Source organism: Castor canadensis, chromosome 3, assembly GCF_047511655.1.
Source record: "Castor canadensis chromosome 3, mCasCan1.hap1v2, whole genome shotgun sequence".
Lineage (NCBI taxonomy): Eukaryota > Metazoa > Chordata > Mammalia > Rodentia > Castoridae > Castor > Castor canadensis.
In genome coordinates, this window is record NC_133388.1 from 134,792,233 (window position 1) to 134,812,412 (window position 20,180).

General features: G+C 37.4%; 1 protein-coding gene across 5 annotated transcripts in view; it reads right to left on the reverse strand.

The window, feature by feature from the left end:
- The window catches only part of Eya1 (EYA transcriptional coactivator and phosphatase 1), a 308,539-nt gene that overhangs the window by 58,430 nt on the left and 229,929 nt on the right, over nt 1–20,180 (reverse strand). For all 5 annotated transcript variants that reach the window (XM_074068699.1, XM_074068698.1, XM_074068697.1 and 2 more), the window contains 2 exons: nt 9,433–9,572; nt 7,533–7,616 (listed from right to left, as the gene is read on the reverse strand). In XM_074068699.1, coding sequence (XP_073924800.1) covers nt 7,533–7,616; nt 9,433–9,572 — 224 coding nt within the window. The remainder of the gene's footprint in view (nt 1–7,532; nt 7,617–9,432; nt 9,573–20,180) is intronic.

Sequence of the window (20,180 nt, forward strand, 5' to 3'; positions counted from 1 at the left end):
TCACTGGACACTGGACAAGTTTAGGGAGTTGGGCATATTTCTGATGCCAATTAAGAAATAATCTGGATTTACTGCAAGAGATTTTTATGCCTGTGAAAAATGAATCATGGTTGAACTATTGCCTGAGTGACTTGAAAACAATCCAAAGCCATGGTGGTGCTAATCAGGTCATTTTTACTGATTAGATACCTGACACTCCACTGTACTAATTTTCTCCTTAAGAGACTCCCTTTCAACATCATGAAAATAATACTCATGTAGAGAATTTAAGAGAAAGAACTTCACCATCCAAAGATTAATTTTTATTGTGGAGAAAACCCAATGAATTCCAAACATGGACAACTGCCAAGAAGTGGTACAAAGAGGGAGGAAGAAGAAAGCCAGAGTGGACCTGGCCAACTGGCTTCAACACACAGGGGCCCATGTGGTGCCAAGAGAAAGGCCAAGCAGCTAAACCCAATCAAAAGACCTATCAAGATTTCATTTGTAACCAGTCTTTTATCTCTGTCTCCGTTCTAGTGTTACAGCCACTTTTTAGGCCTTTATTAGTTCCTACCAGAAGCACTGCACAATAATTTTCTTTGCCATCAGATTAATCTTCCCAATTATACACTTACATCATGTTACTCCAATGTTTAATATTGCTCATGGCATTCCCAGGACTGTGCAAAGTCCTCATTTGAGGGCAATGAGCCAATTAGAAGACTAGATTATATCTCTGGTATTGCCATTTAATAGATGTGCTTTCTTGAGTCAATAATGTAATTTTCCTGAGCCAAATTTGTTCATTGAAAAAAGAAGAAACTAGCTGGATAAAAAAATGTGAGATAGCAGTGTAAACTGTAAAAGCTAAAGAAAGGTGCAATATTTATATTACCACTTCAACTCATTTTTTGCTATTCATTTTCTCCAAGTATGAATCCCTAGTTATGCTTTATAGATATCTACCTTTTTGCATATGATTTTGGTCAGTTGTAATGCTCTATTTCTACCTCTACCTTTCTGCTTCTTGGAACAGCAAAATATGGTCATCCCCTCCTCTGTATATCCAAAGTAAGTATTTCTGGAGCGCTCATGAGTATATTTCTAAGTGTCCTGTGATAACCTCCATTTTACAGATGGGAAGATTAAGATAGCAGAAGTCCTTCTCCCAAGGCCACACAGCAAGGGAGGAGGCTAGTGGTGGCAGGCCAGCACAGTGGGTGGGAAGTCCTGATGATGCCTGTTCATTTGCTACAATTCTTTTCACATTCGCAAATAAGAAAAATAAGGCTTTATTCAATAAGACAGTAAGTATATACATTCCAGGTTTACACTAGTTCTACATAAGGAGGGAGGTGATGACAATTAAAAGGAAAGAGTAACCTTCAGGATAAAGGCAAGGAAAAGGGATAAGAAGGCTTGCTCAGTAGGAAATCCCTCTGATGTATAAGAAAATTGTGGATTTTGGTGGTTTGTTTTGAGGGTGTCTATTCTATGTCATTCCACAGCATCCAAATTCATAGATAGAGTTATATATTATTTCATTATTTCAATCTAATTTAGCGTTGATATACAAAGAAGCAAATAAAAACAAGTTGCCCTCCTTTAGGATTGTACTGGCCACTCATTACCCTGGAGCACACAGGCAATAGGCTTAGACACTGCTCTGCTGGGATGACCAGAGCCCCAGAGGGTTTGAAAGTATTCTTTGGTGTTCACTGTTCACTCATTGATCAAGCAGTTGAGGACTATGGCTGTGACCATCCACTATATTCCATTTTTGATATCTTTCTGAGCACACAGAAAGACCACATTTCTCGGCTTCCTTGACACTGAGCTGGGTGGTTGAGGCCAAAGTCATGGAACAGGTATGTGTCACTTCTTAGCCTTGCCCACAAAGCCTCATTCATGCTGTCCCTGCATTTTATCCCTGGGGGCTGACTGCTAATGACAGTGATCCCAGAAGCCCCAAAGCTGCATGCTGCAGTTGGCACAACCATTATCTGCACCATGAAACCTTCCCAAACCAAGAAACACAGAATATCCACGCTACACTGTTAAATAAGAGACACATTTCCATTGTATCTGCATCATTACATTTGGAACTATTTATTATAGCTGCTTCATCTTCCCTAAGCACACGAAGTCATGTGCTAGCTTGAATTTCTTTGGTGTTCCAGATGTGTTCAAGTGATGCCTACATGGAGTTCACAGTGTTGCTGTCCCTGTAATTGTCCCTGTGCCCTGAAGGGAGGAGTAAAAGGAATCATCACAAAGCTCAGAGCTTATGGTAGAGCAGGGGCTACTTTTGTTTAAAGGAAAAGACAATAAATATTTACTCTTTGCAAGCCATATACAGTCTCTGACATACATTCTTCTTGGTGTTATTGTTTTTAAAATAACCCTTTAAAAATTTAAACAACATTCTTAGCTTAAAGGCTTTGCAAATGCAGGCCATGAGCCAGACGTTACTTATAGGGTACAGTCTGGTCTAGATTTTTGAAAATAAAGAGAAAAATAGTATTTCGTAAGAAAGAAAATTACATGAAACTCAAATTTTGGAATTATAAATCAAGTTTTACTGGAACGCAGCACCTTTATTTGTTTATACACCATCCATAGTTGCTTTAGCACTAGGGCAGAGCTGAATAGTCATGACAGGCATATAGCCACAAAGCCTGAAATATGTATTCCATAACCTCTATACAGAAACAGTTTGCCAACCCCCGATCTAGAGGTTCCATAACACCAATCAGATTTCTAAGCAACCATTTCCTCTACAACCCAGTGAGGACACTGCAGTACTTAGCTCTGTGTCAATGCTGAGGATCAGCAACTCTGCAGTCACTGTGGGAGATGGCCATTCTTTAAAATATCCTGGAGTTTTGTATTGTCCCCCAAAACAAAGTAGGGGCAATGGTCTTTACTGGCTAACTGGAGTATATTGCTGAAATGGGCTGGATAAATTGTTCTCAATCTTTTTTCCCTCAACAGACTAAATGATCACTCTTACTAGAGAGGTTTAGGTGATTTGAAGTAAGATCCTCTTAGAAGCCTGAAAGTTATAAAAGGAACACTCAAAGAGCAGTTGCAAAGTGACATGCTGTTCTTGCTATTGGTTGCTGCCATTAAGAAGACACTGTGCTTTTAAATTCATGATATAATTTAATTCTTCAAATAATCCTATAAGTCAAGTAACTGGTTTTATAGGCTCAGTAAGATTAAATAACTTGCCCAAGGTCAAAGAGCTGAAAAGTCAAGAGCTTAGAACTGAGTCTAGATGTACTTGAACTCAAACCTGTTGCTCTTTTCCATCACTCCATGGGGTATGACACATACTGGCAAGTCACCATACTACTCACTGGCCACCATACCAAGATTCAAGTATTTTTGTTTTTGACACTCAAGACTCACTTATATTAAAATATATTTAGTACTTATTGAATATTTATGTTAGACGTGATCCTAAATGTTTTATATATTTGTCCTCCAACCTCTAGAAGTCCTTATCTATATAACAGCCTTGTAATTAATAGCAGTTTCACAGCATTAATTTTGAATTAAATGAATGATGAAAATTTGGAAGATTTTTAATAGGTCCCATAACTAACCATGCTAAGTTTTACGCTATCTTTTTGCTATAATAAGTACTTTTTCATAAAATAAGGAGTGAGGCTCAATACTCTTAAGATCCACTCTAACTCTTTTTCTGTGAGACATGGGTGCTAAAAACGATGAAAGGAAAGTGTGAAACAATCAGCTACTGGTTGTGAATATCACAGGAAGTCTCATGAGAGGAGACTCTTGCTTAAGTCATTAGCACAATACCCGAAATGTAAGCTTGGATGTATACTTTGATATTAACAGTTGGGTAATGTTCATTTTTAAAAGACCATGCAATGCGGAAAAAGGACTAGTTTTCTTTACAGAAAGTCAAGAATTTGGATTTAGTTTGAAAACAACTTTTAAAAATACATTAAACCAAAACAGTGAGGGTAGATATTACTAACATTAGGCTTCTTCATTTGCAGCAAATCCTTCCCTGCTGATAGGCTGCTTCCTTAACTAAGTCTGTACTGTGTGCCCAGCACCTCTTTTTGTTCTCAACATCTTTGTTACAAAACAACACTTCCTTATAACACCTCACATGCCTTCTTCCCACAGCTAGGATTACACAGAAGGTAGGATATTCTCAAACTTGTTTTTTGGTACATATTGCTGTAACATGCCCTAATTTTGCATTATATTGACTGGATCCTGTATCCCCTTACTGAATGGCCCACTCATTGAGCTGCCTAAGCTACTGTGACTAAGCTACTTCTCAAGTGTCTGGTTCCCATAGAGACAGAACAGCTACCACATTGTCAGGCATTCATTTCTTTATATGCTTGTACAAGAAGGCCCAGCCTCCTACTTCCCTGACAATGGCCAGGAACATAACTAAATCTGCACTCCAAAAGAGGCAGGTCACTACTAAGCTGCCTTTAAACTGTGAGGGGACAAAAAAGATGCAAATCATTCGAATCAGCCTGCTTATTATTTTTGTTTGGAAGAATCCTGATTGAGCCACATTTTTTTTTTTTTAACGAGTCTTGATGATGAGATTTGAGAGCAAATTCTGCTCCACTCTAATGTCCCTTACAAAAGACAATATGAAGTAAGCTTTTTCACATGCTTCTGGCTATGACTCAACATCTCAGCAATGCATTCTCAAAAGCCACCCTAACAGGAAGGAATGCCTCCAGGCAGCAAGACAACAGGTTGACCAGAGTGTCCAGCACAAATAAGTCACTTAAGTAATGTACAGAAAGAAATCAATTAAGAGACTGAGGAGCTTCTGACACTGCACTGTGCACAGGTGACCAAATCTGGATCTCCAGCACTGAACAGTTCTGGCTGCCTCCTAGCCTGGTCCTAGGTGTCTCGTAGGCATATCAGTTTTGTCCAACACAAAACTTTCCATTTCTCTTCCAAATCAGATCTTCTCCATCTCAACAATTACATAGCTAGTCTCTCAGTTGTTCAGGATAAAAACTAGAAATCATTTTTCTTTATTATTGCCCACCATTCCAATCTAAATCATTTGCAAATACTATACCTGTAATATAATCCAGAATCTAATCCATTCTTTCCATCTCTACTGAGAGTGATGCAGATCACTGTTAAAGTCCCCATCTAGGTCCCAACTTTTCTTGCCCTTCCATTAATTCTCTACACATAGATAACAGTAACTTAAAAATGAAAATCACACCTTCTTACTTCTCCCTTTAAGTCCTCCCAAGACTTTGTTTACTACACTGAGATTAGCCTTCTTGATACGGCTAGGAGGCCTTTGTAAATCTGCCCTCATTCATGACCACATCTTTGTGGAGGCCTGATCTCTATCACCACACTTGGTCCTACTGGCCTCTTTTGTCCCTCAAACAGCAAACAAACACAATTTTGACTCTATACTTGCTATTTCCTTTGCTTCCAACACTTTTTCCTGATCCCAGGTCATTCAGACTTTAGGCCCAAAGTCCCGTTCAGGAAGATATTCCTCAAAAACCAGACGTTCTGCAGTTATCCTTCCACCTCATCAACTTATCAACAAAGAATAAACAAAGTCATAATTAAATAATGCAGATTATGATACTTTAAAGAATATATAAAATTGGATTTTGGAAGTTATAGGAGATAAAACTTCTTTTTTTAATCACATGCCCTACGAAGATAAAAGGGAATAGACAAAATACTATTTGATAAAGCCTCAAAGTACTAATGGTTGATGCTTTACAAATTAAACTCATGGTATCTGTAGAATATTATTCAGAGAGTGTTTTGACTATAGATTGCTAATAATCTGAATGAATATTGTAAACCAGGGGAGTCTAGGTTACATGTGAATTCCATATTCAAACCAGTAACTTATGGCCAAATCTGACATGAGATCCTAAGTTGTAGAATGTCTACCACCTAAGCTGGTCCCTTTCAATGGTTCTCTGATCACTGATAAGACAACTGCATTGATTTGGCCCTTAGAGAGAACTTTTAAAGACCTAAGACTTTCTGGATTGTTTTCAACTCTTGGTTTTTTAGGTGCCTACTGTTTTCTACAGTTTCGTGTGAGTTCTAGGCACCAGTTTTCTTCTTCGGCAGTTAGTTTTAGGCACATTATTGTGGCTCAGTTAAGAAGATCTTCAAGCCTATGCCTATTAACTATTTGTTGCTATTTGAGATATTTTATTGGCTTTTAAGTAACAATTTTTATAGAAATAAGTATAGCAATAGTATCAATAAAAGACAAAATATAAAAACAAGACAATAAAGCTAATATTTATTTTACTAATTGATTTTATTACTTCATTTCAGAAATTATCTTCATTTTGAATTGTCTTCAAAGAGAAGTTGTTTAACAATAAGATGGGATATACTATTTCCGTTCTCTCTCTGAGCAGGAGTTCAAATGATGGGATATTATTATTCTTATGAATGTGTGTATGTGTGTTTTCCAGCTTTCTTGAATTAGGTGTACCTTTAGGGTGAGGGAAACTGGATTGTGAAGCTGAAGTGATAATGTCCCCACTTTCACCTCCAGACTACATGTCCACAGCAGGGACTCAATGCATACTTAATGAAATAAATATCCACTGAAAGAATGAGTACGTGGTCCCATTTGTAATGAGAGCATTATACCTTTTATGGATATCAATTTTAATATTTATTGTAATAAACCTCTACACGTTCACCAAGACATTACAATTCTATTTTTAAAGATCCAACCAATACCCTCAAGGGTCTAAGACTTATATTATATCTTAAAGGTTAAAGGTTAAAAAAAATGAGACAATGTCATATTCACAAGATAATTTCAGAAATTACCTACAGTCACTTCAAATAAGGTTTATGGCACAGGAAAGATTTATAAAAGTAACAAGCAATATACTGAAAAGAATTTTTCAGGTTCTGGGAAACCCAAATGAAATAGAAGTTTACTCATTAAAGGTGATCTGTAGTATTATTATTTACCTCCAATACACAGATACAAGCTCTAACAACTCTAATATAGACCTGTTAGTCCTATCGGCATTCAGATGCTCAAATAAATTTAGCCCCAGGGAGAAAAGGGACATATAAAAACATTCATAGTAGGGTTGTGAAAATAAGATGCCAACACTGCTAATCACTGAAGACAATAACAAGTGAAATATGTGGTCTACTGAATGAATGTTTTAGGAATAAAAGAACAGAGCATATAAAAATACAACACAAAAGATCTTTCTATGTCACCTATATATTTTAGAAAGCATTCAATTACTTTAATTCATTGGGGTCTGAAATAAGCATGAATTTAAACACATCAAGTCTATTTTATTTTTAAGACTAAAAAAACCTCTTCTGTTCATTTATGTGTTTTTGCCCTATGTATATATTTGAGCATACCAATTAAGTTATTTTCCTTTTTTATGTTTTTAATTTTTTTCACTTAAAATCCCATTCATCTGGACAAAAATAAATTCTAGGCATATTTACTCCAAAGAAATTACAAACTGATGCCTGTCGGTACTTACCCTCCCGTATCTGTTGGCGTAGGACCCCGTAAGCAAGGAGTGGAAAACAATGATTGTCTCATCCAAGTCCCAGATGAATACTCTCTACAAAGGAAGAACCAGACCAATGTCTTTGAGAAAACTGTTACCCATTAACCTCAACACAAGAATGTAGTTGTGAAAAGGGAGATAAATGAAAAACGTGAACTTATTCTTTTTTTTAAACACACCTATTCCAAAGAGCATCTCCTAGCTTTTTTTTTTAAAACCAGATACAACCTTAGATGAGCTAAGAGAATAATTATACTAGCAGCATCAATTTAAATATAGAAGAGAAATGACAATTTTTGTCTTTTCGGCTTCTGTAGTAGACTCTTAGTTTCAGTTTTAAGAAAGTAAAAATGAACTATCAGTAGTCTGAGATACAGAGGGGCAACCAATGAGATGTCACTCACTTTATCCTTTTCTTATCTCAGATCTCTGTTCATAACAAGTGTTAAAATACTGAATCTTACCATTTACTCTTATCAAGCTAAAAACTAAAATTTGCACATAGAAATGGAAACTTTACATAATGTATTTACCTATGTTATCAATTGGGCAGTTACAAAAGGGCTGAGAGATACAGTTGGCCTTTGGTATCTGTGGGTTGTACACTCAAGGATAAAAAAATACTTGGAAAAATAAATTGCATCTGTACTGAATATATATAGACTTTTTCCTTGCTATCATTCCCTAAAAAATATAGGATACAACCATTTTATGTATCATTTTATTGTGTTAGTATTAGTTATAATAAGGAGTTTAGAAGTGATTTAAAGTGTTCAACAGGACTGTATAGGGTAGATGTGAACACTGTGCCATGTATTAGGGGACCTGAGCATCTATAGATTTTCGGCATTGGGAGTTGGGAAGAGGAGGCATGGAGAGGGGTCCTGCAACCAATCCCCTATGGATTCTGCGGGATGATGTGTATTTTTCTTGCCAGGTGTTTCAGTCTTCAGGTTATAGTTAACGACTTAAGCAAACACATCACTCATGCCCTTAGACACACTCTTTTGGAAGTTTGAATAGGATTTGGAGGACTTAAATTTTAAAAAGGCTTTGAGACGCTGCAAAATACATCCCAAGCCTGCTTCTCTTCATCCGATTCCTATTCACACCAGTGTATATTCATGCTATAGATGCTGATAGAAAATTTTCATCTAGTTGGCCAAAAAAAAAAAAAAAAAAATCATGTTTTCCACCATCAGATTTCACTTTGGCAAAAAGTAGAAACTTAACTGCAGTGGATTCAAGGCTATGAGATCTCCCACCCCTAATCCCTCTTGCTTTTGAGCTCCACCATAACATGTCTCAGAAGGTGATTACCATTTCAGTTCAGAACCCTCCAGGTTTTCCTTGCTTCTTAGTTTTGAAGTAGACTTTACTAAGCATTTTTAGTATCGCACTTACTTAATTGAAATGGCAACAATACAGAGGAGTATGGCAGAAGGTTGTTCACACAGCCTTAAAGACTATATTTCTTAAAGAGAAATAAATAGGTGCTTTATCATCTAATCAGTACGGAAGAAAACACAGAAATAAATAGTTGCATAGAGCTGGGGATACAGTTCCGTAGTAGAGCACTTGTCTACCCTGAGTGAGGCCCTGGGTTCTATCCTCTATCCTTAGTACTCAAAAAACAAACGAGCAAACAAAACCCCCAAATAATAACAAAATCAAAAACCAAATGACAACAACAAAGGCCCTGCAAAATCTACAGCTAATATGGAAGAGAGAAAAATTGCTTTTCTCATTGCTAACAAAAGCAATAACAAAAGCTTTTGGATACTTGCCTTGCTAGCTGCACAGCAGTTCTACACAACCATAGTTAGCTATACAACACCTTGTTCTTTACTTGGGGTTGGCAATGACCTACCTCAAGATCAGAATCCGGGGGAGGTGAGGGATTATTGTTTCTTCTGCCTCGTCCACGTGATTTCCCATCTGAACCTCGACGCAATCGGTCAGAATCTGAATCTTTAATGGGTGTTGAAGGGCTATGGATTGTACTGTACTCTGTAAGAATATAGGAAGGACTTTCATCTTTAAATTCTACACCACGGTGCCAAAATCAATCTTGTTTTAATTCACAGTGAAGTTTGAAGAGTAAAGTGCTTACTTAAATCCTACATTATTACTTAAACTTACATTGATAAATAATTTATAAGGTAGCTGATTCAAGATATGTTTTGAAAGAAAGTGTGACCCGAAACCATTAAAGTTTAATTGGAGGTGAGAGACAACAGGTTGTACTAAGTTGCCTAGATTTTCCTGGGTGTTCTCTGCAACAATGCTCCCCATCCCAACCCCTTACCCACTATTCTCTTTCATTCCACAAATGGCATCTGGCCATACTGAGAGGTTCCAGCATTTGCCTTAGCTGTAGTTCTCCCAGCTACAAAAAAAGGATTCTGGTTCATGGAAAGAGATGAAAAGAATAACCAGCTCTGGGGCAGGGAAAACTGAGTCATCAGGCAGATTTTTTTTGAGAAAATTTAAATCCTCACTTTCTCCCTTACTTCATGTGAGGATTTGGGAATGACATGATAAGGACAGATATGCAGGCAATGTCTGTACCTGGCACAGCACCCATTACAGGCTCTTCCTGTGTCTTAGTTTCTTTGAACCAAACATCCCAAACCAGGCAGCACATTAAAATTACTCATCTGGCTAACACAGAGAAACCACTGAAATAATTACATAGAAACCACAAAATAAAGAACAACTTTCAAATAGCTGGAAGGAAGAGTTGAGCAATTATTGTGGGGTTTGGGAGATTCTTATCCTGAACGAAAAACTGTTCACAGTCACTCTCACCTCTCAGGCACAGTTTTTTCTTAGCCTACCCAGTACTTACATCAGATAATCATTCATGTCCCCCAAGTTCCAGATGTCTGGTGCTGACTTTCCCTTCAAAGCTCTTTGCTAAACTCCTTTACTAGACAGGGTGGGAATTTCTCAATCTACTATGAAGAATAATTGTTCTTATTGTGATGTTGTTGACTGTATTTCACCACAAAACCATGAAGAATAATTGAAGGATTCATAGCCTTTATTAATATCCTGCCAGTCACGACTCTACCACGAAGGCCATCCATGTGTCAAACCGTGTGGTCTCAGTATTACTTCCTAGATTAAGGGCTTCTCCAACGATTTATGGTCAGAGTAGATAGGAATAGACTTTGACAGAGGAAGTTCCATTTCTAAGTCACATGAAACAGCTCTATACCTTCTATTTCATCTTAACAACTAAAGAGATTCCTGCCACTGGTACATGAGACACACATGTCTTCTTCCATCACAAACAAGCAGGCAAACTTCCTCATATAAACTAGATGTGGTTCTGATGCCTAGAAACTACCATGACAACCTAAAAGCCTATGAGTTAATCAGAACATCCAAAGCAACTTTACCCCATGGGTCAGTTTATCTAGTTATTTGCAATGTTTTTTCAAGCAAACTCATTTCATAGAACTGTCACACTATGATGCTAGCCGGCCAAAGTTAATCCTTCTCTAAATCCACATAAATATCCTTTTATTGCAGAGACAGATGGCTAAGGCCTCCTCTCCTTATGATGTTCCAAACCAAGCAGCTATACTCTATATTTTATAGAGAACTAGGGGCTCCCAATGAATATACTTTAAATAGTTGATTGGATTCAAGTTTTTTTTTTTTTTAATGGTTCTGGGGTTTGAACTCAGTCAGGGTCTATACCCTGATCCACTCCACCGCCCTTTTTTGTGATTTTTATTTTTCAAGAAAGGACCTCCCGAACTATTTGCCTATGATTCTCCTAATCTCTGCCTATTGAGTAGCTAGGATTATAGGCGTGAGCCACTGGCACCCAACTCAAAGTTGTATTTTTGAAGAAAAAGTTTTAGCCTCAATTTAAAAAAATATTCTGCACTGTACACATCTATGAAATCTGGGCAGCCCAGATTTCACACGATAATATCCTCAGTGGTTTTAAAATGAAGCATTCACTTTGCAACCAGCAGAGTTGGCATCTGACTCAGCATGCACTGTAATTACTTCCCTGTAAGAACTGTGAACCTCCAGGGTTTGGAACTTCCTAGCTGAGAAGAGCTTAAGGACACGTGTGCTGTACCTACTAACGCTTTTGCCTTGATTTCCAGATGTTTAATTTTGCCCTCAAAGCAGTTTATCTTATCTAGGTTTTCTTGGCTTAGATTTTATTAAGTGCCCATTCCTTAAATTTTTGTGCTTACTTTAACCCTCACTGAAAATACAAATTACATCTTAAAAATGTATCCACCTAATTTTTTTAAACAAAAGTTACAATTAAATCAGTTACACATTTCTGTAAATACCTCTGAAAAGAAAATAAATTCACTGAATTAAGTAGGAAAAATTTAAAATCAAGTTTTCTAAAGTTTTTTCCAGGTAGAGAAAAAATAGCCTAAGAGATGGACAATTGGACGCATTTAAGTATTAAAATACGCATACACTCACAACTTACAGACTTCCATTTATTTGAAGGAAGATGAAATTTAAAGTGATGCAAGCTACTTTTAAAAAATCTCTTACTTTTTGTTCCATGAGGTGGAACTGAATGCTTCTAATTCTCTTAACCAACTTTTCTGACTCTAAATTCTTCCTCTTATGGGTGCAAAACAACTCAAATAATTGAATCTTCTAATCCACTGACAGCTCATGTTTCTCTAAAGCCCTGTCCACATTGTGCAACTTCACCCCCGCCAAGATAAAGGATGTGAAGTGCTTTGAAGAGCATTCATTTCAGTTAAGAAGCCGTGATTAATAACATGTTCACACTATTCTAGGCACAGTACAGGAGCCAGAATACATGCATGTACCAAACAGATAGTCCCTGCCTGCTTGGAGCTTAAAATTCAGAGAAAGCATTGACTTATAGACAAAAATGAGAGGCTGTAAAACAAAGGAAAAGGTTATGACATGGAATGCTAGGAGACGATGGAGAAAGTCCCCATAACTTAGATTTATGGGATTATAGAAGCTTCCTGAAGGTAGAGGACAAACTCATCAGTAAAGCAGAAATATAAACATGAATGCATCCAGGCAGGGCATAAGGGAGAGAGAGAGAGAAAGCAAGTCATGGTAAAGAACTGGATACCCCCAGTGTTGCTCTTTTTGCTCAGGATTATTTTTGATATTTGAGGTCTTTTGTTCTTCCCTATGAATTTTTTGGATTGATTTTTCTTTTTCTGAAAGAATGACATGAGAATTTTGATGGGTATATGATACTGGCACAAAAACAGACATGAAAACCAATAGACCAGAATAGAAGATCCCAAAATAAAACCACACAATTACAGCCATCTGATCTATGACAAAGGGGCCAAAGACATACACTGGAGAAAAGACAGCCTCTGCAACAATGGTGTTGGGAAAGCTGGCTATCCACATGCAGAAGACTGAAACTAGACCCCTATCTCTTGCCCTGTATAAAAATCAAGTCTAAATGGATCAAAGATCTTAATGTAAGACTTGAAACATTCAAACTACTACAGGGAAAAAAACAGGAAAAACTGGAATATATAGGCATAGGTAGTCTTCTGAATAGGACTCAAATTCACCAAGAAACAAAGCAAGAATTGACAAATGAGTCTGCATCAAATTAAAAAGTCTCAGCACATCAAAAGATTCTGGTAATACCAGAATCAAGAGACAACCCACAGAATACCAGTGATTTAACAAACAAGGGATTAATATCCAGAATATACAAAGACCTTAAAAAAATATTCAAAAGAACAAATAATACAATTAACAAATGAGCAAATAAATTGAATAGCTAGTTCTCAAAATACAAATGACTAATAAATACATGAAACAATGTTCAACATCCTTGGCTACAAAGGAAATGTAAATCAAAATACTGCAAGATTCCATCTTTTCCTAGTCAAGGCCATCATCAAGAAAACAACAACAAACACTGGTGAGGATGCAGAGAAAAAGTAACCCTCATACACTATTGTTGAGAATGTAAACTAGCACAACCATTATGGAAATCAGTACAGAAGTGCCTTAAAAAATTAAAAATAGACCTCTATGACCCCACCACACTACTCTTGGCATATATCCAAAGGAGTGCAAATCAATATACAAGCGAGATACCTACATACCCATGTTTATTGCAACCCTTCACAATAGATAAACTGTGGAATCAACCAAGGTGCCTAATAACAGATGAACTGATAAAGAAAATAAGTTATGTCACGCAATATGACTTATCCATAATGAAAAATGAAAGATTATCAGTTGCGGGAAAATGGATGGAACTGGAGATCGTTATGTTGAGGAAGATGAGCCAAGTTCAAAAGGCTCATCAGATGTTCTCATTCCTTTGTGGAACCTAGACCTAAAATGATGATGATGACGATGACAACAATGAGGATAACAATGGGACATGCATGTATATGGGGGACTGCCTCAGGGGGAAACTAATGGGAGGGAAGGGGGAAAAGAAATGACACTGAGGTGTGAAGAGGATGGAAGTACACTACATATATACATATGAAGACAGCATAATGAAACCCACCAAACACTGTTTGAAAAGGAAAGGTATAAGGGAGAGGGGAATGGGAATATAATGGGGGATAAACTTTTTCAAGATACTGTACCCATGCATGGAATTATCATGATGAAATCCCCTCTTATTATTAATATATGATTAAATCAAAAAGAAAATAAAACCTTATTTCTAACTATTCTCTCTCCATAATCTACCTCAGATAGATGCAATTGAATTATCTCAATTCTCTGAAAGTGCCATGCTGTTTCATGACTCTGTTTCTGTTATTTCTTCTTTTTCTTCAAATGCCTTTTCTCAGCTCCTACTTTCTCCCCTGCTCTATGAAATTTCTACTTACCTCTAAAGACCAAAACTAGGTATCTGTGAATCTTCCATCTAAATCTGTTCACTCCTTTGTAATTTTTTTGTGTTTGCAATGGAGAATGACTGGACAGAAATATTCTGAGCAAATGTCTGTCAAGTCTGAGAGAGCACAACCTTGTGGTTATTTATTTTTGTATTTGTGAGAGCACAGTGTCTAGTGTGTAAGGTAGACATGAACAAATCGACAATGGTAAGACTGTTTCTCAAGTGTTAAAGCTATAAAAGTTATCTGTTTCCATTACCCAGTCAGAACATTTATAAATGGCCAATGCTGTACTTATTCAAAAAGTTCATTTAAACGTTAGTGTTTACCTATTTAATAATACAATACTACAATATACATAAGATCATTAAAATTCTACACTTCTATGTACTATAGCAGAGTCCATAAATCCTCATCATTTAAAAGAAAAATGAAGTCCTTGAACTCAGAAGAATCCATCCAGTTCCTCTGAGCAATTAATTACTACCTGGGTCTTGGGGAATTAACTTCCATCCTTTTCAGTTCTCAGTTTCTTTGTTTATCAAATTGAGGACACAGTTTAGACTACTTAGTTTTAAAGTGATTTTACCTATGGAAGTGTTTTAACCTTCCTAATGGTTAACGCTCAGTCTCCCCCTCTTCAAGAGATTAATCATTTTCCAATTAAAAGATACACTATGGGCAGCTCTAACCTTCAGACACATTATAGTTCATTGCCTACCATATCTAGTCCAAATTCCTCATCCAGTTATAGTTCTCATGCCTCTCTCAGCATGTTACCTGTGTGCTTATACACGGTGCTAAATCGTTTTCAAAAGGAGTCTGTCAATTTGAATTGGGTTGGTTTTGCCATGATGTTATGCACACGGGCTGTCCTTGCTTAGAAGAAGTCAGTGCTGTTTTATCAGGCACAAAATAGTATGTGATCTTTAATTTGCCTATGTTGGAGATGTGGATATCTATCTAGCTATATACATATTTGCTTAGAAGTTATATTTCCAATATTTCCTTCTGTGAACTGTACAAATCCTTTACCAATTTTTATATCCTTTTATTGATTTATATAAAATAGTTTCAACCTTTTTCTCACATTTGCAGATATTTTTCCCAGCCAGATATGTCCTTAAATTATGCTTTTCTTCACAGAAGGTTTTTACTTTTATGGCATCTTGCTACTTAACATGATGGCCTAGTAGGAGCCTTGAAGATTGAGAGATAAGAATTCATGTCTATCTACAGTAGCAGGGGATCTCTGATCTGACGTTATACCCTTGGGACCAGATATACCAAGTGGTAGTTGTGAAGGAACATGAGGTTCTTCCAGGCTCTCTTCTCAGGGAAAATGGAAGCTCTCCTTGCTCATTTTGTAAATCTGAATGAGATGAAAGACTACTCTCCCAAACAGAAAAAAGTAACTGATCTCCTAGCCCAAAGGAAGGTCTGGCCACAAGCCCAATGACATAGATTGAGGTCAGAGGAGCTCTGATCTCTGGTTAGACCCTCAAACTTTCTATTAAGATGATACAGTTTACAAAATGAAGTGCAGAGCTTCTTGTGAAAAACTTAGAAAGATTATCTGAATTCAGTGAGCATGAGGCATGAGAATGAATAATTATATTCTATTTACTGCTCTGTGGGACTCAAGATAAAAAGAAGAGAACATATCACTTCCCTAAATGCACTTCTTGTCGTGTTTGAGATACAAGCACATGGAAGACTCATGTAAGTGAGCATAAAGTAGATGCTGAATAGCAAGTGACAGTGAGATACCCCTGAACTCTGAGACTTTCATCTTAATAAGTAGAATAGCAATCCCCAATCAAGAAAATGGAAAGAAAGAATGCAGAGGGCTTGAACTCTAATCGAATAAGGAAAGGGTGTCATGGTTCTCTTGGTTTTCCCTGCAGAGAGGCGGATGTTTGAGCTCCATGCTAGCCAAAAGAACAATAAACACCTATTGTGCATATTTCTAATGTTTTAAATTAGCTTTCCTATGGGGGGAACTGCTATGTGAAACTGAGTATGGTTACTTTAAGGTAAATGAGATTGCAGGGATGGGCAAGACAAAAAACCACATATAATGGAAATTACCCAGAATTTCTTTTAAAGGCAGTGATATTAACTCATAGAGCAGCCTGGTATGGCCACAGGTATAATGTGGGATATGGAGAGCACTTTAGTCAGCTTTCAAAATGCCTGAGATAATCAACTTAATCAAGGAAAAAAGTTGAATTTGCTTCACAGCTCCAGAGGTTTCAGTCCATGCTTTCTTAGCCCCACTGTTTTGGGTGTGGTGGCACAGTACATTGTGGCAGGAGTATGGGATGGAGAAGGCCTGTGTGTTTCATGGTGGCCAGGAAGCAGAGAGAGGGAGAGGAGCAGAGGGGCAGGGATGGGGCAGGACCCCAATTTCCCCATCAATGAGCTAACCACCTCTTAAAGGTTCACCAACTCCCAGTGCCATACACTGGAGATCAAGCATACAACAATGGGCCTTTGGAGGACATTCAAGATCCAAACTATAATGACCACTTTGCCCACATAATTTAATTTTAGTGTCCTCTCTCCTCTCTCTCTCTCTCTGTCTCCCCGAGGCCTGGGGCTTTGGGGACATTTTTTCATGAGGTTCTGTGTAGTTGACTGAATCTGGAAGACACTACCACAAATTATAGAAGCAGGCAAACATAACAGTGACAGTAGGTAATGAAGCCAAGCTGCACTTCTGAGAAAGGAAAAGCTCAGAGGCTCTGTGATTGCCAAGCCATTCTATTCATGCAACAGGAAAATCAGGAAACTTAGGTGAAAAGGTAAATGGAAAAGAGTTATCTGGACCTTTTACACTAGGCACAGAGACTTTACCTGATTTAAAGAGACCTCCCACAGCCAAATCTGACAGATGCTTCTCAACAGACCCACCTCTAATCACCTCCACATTTTATAAAACAACTCTCCTCTCCTCTGAGGCAGTTAGGAGGAAAGACTGCCTGGATTCGATCCTCAGGATTGAAAATGAAATTCCTGCTACTCTCAAAACCCTAAAGAAATTCCAGTGGTGGCCTAAACCTTATGCTTGAATTCTCATGTGACAAAATGCCATAGAAACCAAATACTTACAATAGAGGACGTGTGCATATGCATACATTCATTCAGCTATCTTGCTTTTTATCTAATAAAAGGGGAACAATGTTAGAATATTTCTTTTACAAGGTCTTTATATATTGTTCTTGGAAAGAAACCAATTTGAAGCAGCTATACAATAGGACACCTCATCTTAGCATTGGATCCAATCTTGTATTCATATTATCCTTTGCTACTGGAATTTGGATAATGGAAGGGAAAGGTTTTCTTCCTCCCTCCCTTCCTCTTTCTCTTCCTTCTTCCCTCCTTCCTTCTTTCCCTCCCTCCCAACCTTCCTTCCTTTTTGGTGCTGGGAATTGAACTCAGAGCCTTACATGTGCTCTTACCACTGAGTTGTCTTCTGGCCCATCTTCCTTTTTGAATGGTCATTAATGCCATCTCTACATAGAAAATGAATTGCAACCTCTGTCATTGCTGAGGTTCACTCTATTCTACCATTAGACACTTTTCCCTTCCTACCATTGGGGTTTGTGGTATTTGAGGTTTTATTCAGCCATAAAGAACAATGAAATTTTGTCATTTGCAGGTAAATGGATGGAACTGGAAAACATCCTCTTAAGAGAAGTTTAGAAAGGTTCAGAAACCCAAAGGCCATGTTTTCTCTCATATATGGAATATAGACCCAATACAAATATAAGCAATATTATGAAAAGCAGGTCACACAAAGGGGAGGTCAATAACAGGAGAGAAAGGGTAAAAGAAGGAAGTTAAGAAGTTAAGAATATGGTTGATGCACTTTCTATACAAGAATGAATACAAAATTTTAAAATTTGTTGAAATCACTGTAAGAAAGAGACTAAGGTAGAAAGGAGAAAAAATAGAGGTGATGAACCAGTTTGGGTTATAGTACACATATATGTGGAGCTGTCACAGTGAAACTCCCTGTATTGTTATCTTAAACAAACGAAAAAAATTTTTTTTTTCAAAAACGGAGAAGAGGAAGGTAATACAAGTCTTATCTAGGGGGTTGGTACCAGTGTGTGTGGGAGGATATAAGGAAAAGGTATAGGAGGGTAAATTTAGTGGTACTCATGTATGAAAATTAAAAAATGAGATCTGTTGAAAGTATTCCAGGAATAGGGGGAGGGAGGATAAAGGAGAATGATGGAGGGGGTGAATTCAACTATATGGTAGAAGAGTAAGAACTTTTACAAATGTCACAATGTAGCCCCAGCACAATAATAATGAAAAAAATAGAACCATTGGTTAATGTTTTAGTCCTAAAAGTTTCTAAATAGCTCTGTTGCATTTTCTTAGAATACTCCTATGCTTCCACCTCTGTTTTTTTGTAGATGGCAATTCTCCCAAGTCATTCTCATGCCTTGAGGGGCACTATAATGGCCCCTCAATATCCGTTCCTGAATGTTCATGAGCACTGTGTTTCTTCTTCTTGCATGGCATCCTAAAAATTCAACTTTGATTAGGTTTGGCTGCACACATGGCTGTCTTCCTTGGTAGTAAAATCTCTTGAGGACATGGAATGACCCTCTTACTTTCTGTATCCCCTCAGAATAAAAAAGAATGTTAAATGTAAGAGAAGCTCAATGAATAGTAAATGAAATCCTAAAATGGCTCATCGGTGCCTCACTAACGTTGATCAGTAGAAGAAACCATGCTTTCTACTTTGCCTTCAATTAGGGAACAGTGTTATGTAATTTAATAGCATAATTAAGGAACATATCGCAAGAGAAATGTGCTTTATCAATATCAAAGCTGAGTCCAGGCAAGTAATTAGATGAACAAATATACTGAAACAGATACTTTGGGAAAAAACTAAATGAGAAACTGGGGAGGAAAAAGACTCCATGCTAGTCCTGCAGTTCTTAGGATGCTTAAGGGAGAACATTTAAAAGGTTGAAAGGGATGGAAGATAAAATAAATGCAGATATATATAGAATCCATGGTGGAGAAAATGAATTCTTACACTTGGGTTGTATTTACAATTGACAGCATGCTTTTTAAAATAAAGTAGCTAAATAAAAACTAATAAGCCTATTAATTAGATAGGGGCTCTTTGGGACTTTGAGCAAAAAGAAAAGGTAGAAAGGTATATGTTCTTGGGAGGCTACAACTATATGATGCTTTAGCTTGAATGCTGATTGTCTCCCAAAGGCCCATTTTCTAAAAACTTGGTCCCCACAGTGGCACTACTGGGAGGTGATGAAACTTTTTTTGCTTTGCAGTGCTGGGGATTGAATCCATGCCCTCGTGCTGCTAGGTAAGTATTGCTATGTTGCCAGACCTAGCAGAACCTCTAAGAAGTTGGCTCTAGGTCACTGGGGTGGTTCTCTTGAAGTAGATTTTGGAGTCTCATGCCCCTCCTCTTCCTCTTTTCTTTTCAGCCACAGGTGAGTGGTTTTGCTCATCCACACCCTCCAACCACGATATGCCACCTCTCTACAGGCTCACAGCAAAGAAGCCACTGATATCACCAAAACCATAGGCCAAAATTAACCTTTTCTATTCATTCATAAGTGTCTCAGGTTTTGTCATTGTGACTAACACATATGAGAATCCTGGAAATGGTTGGTGTCTATCAACCAAAAAAGGTGACAGTTGTCAAAACTATGACTGTAATGCAATTTGAAACTTAAGTGCTTCCTGA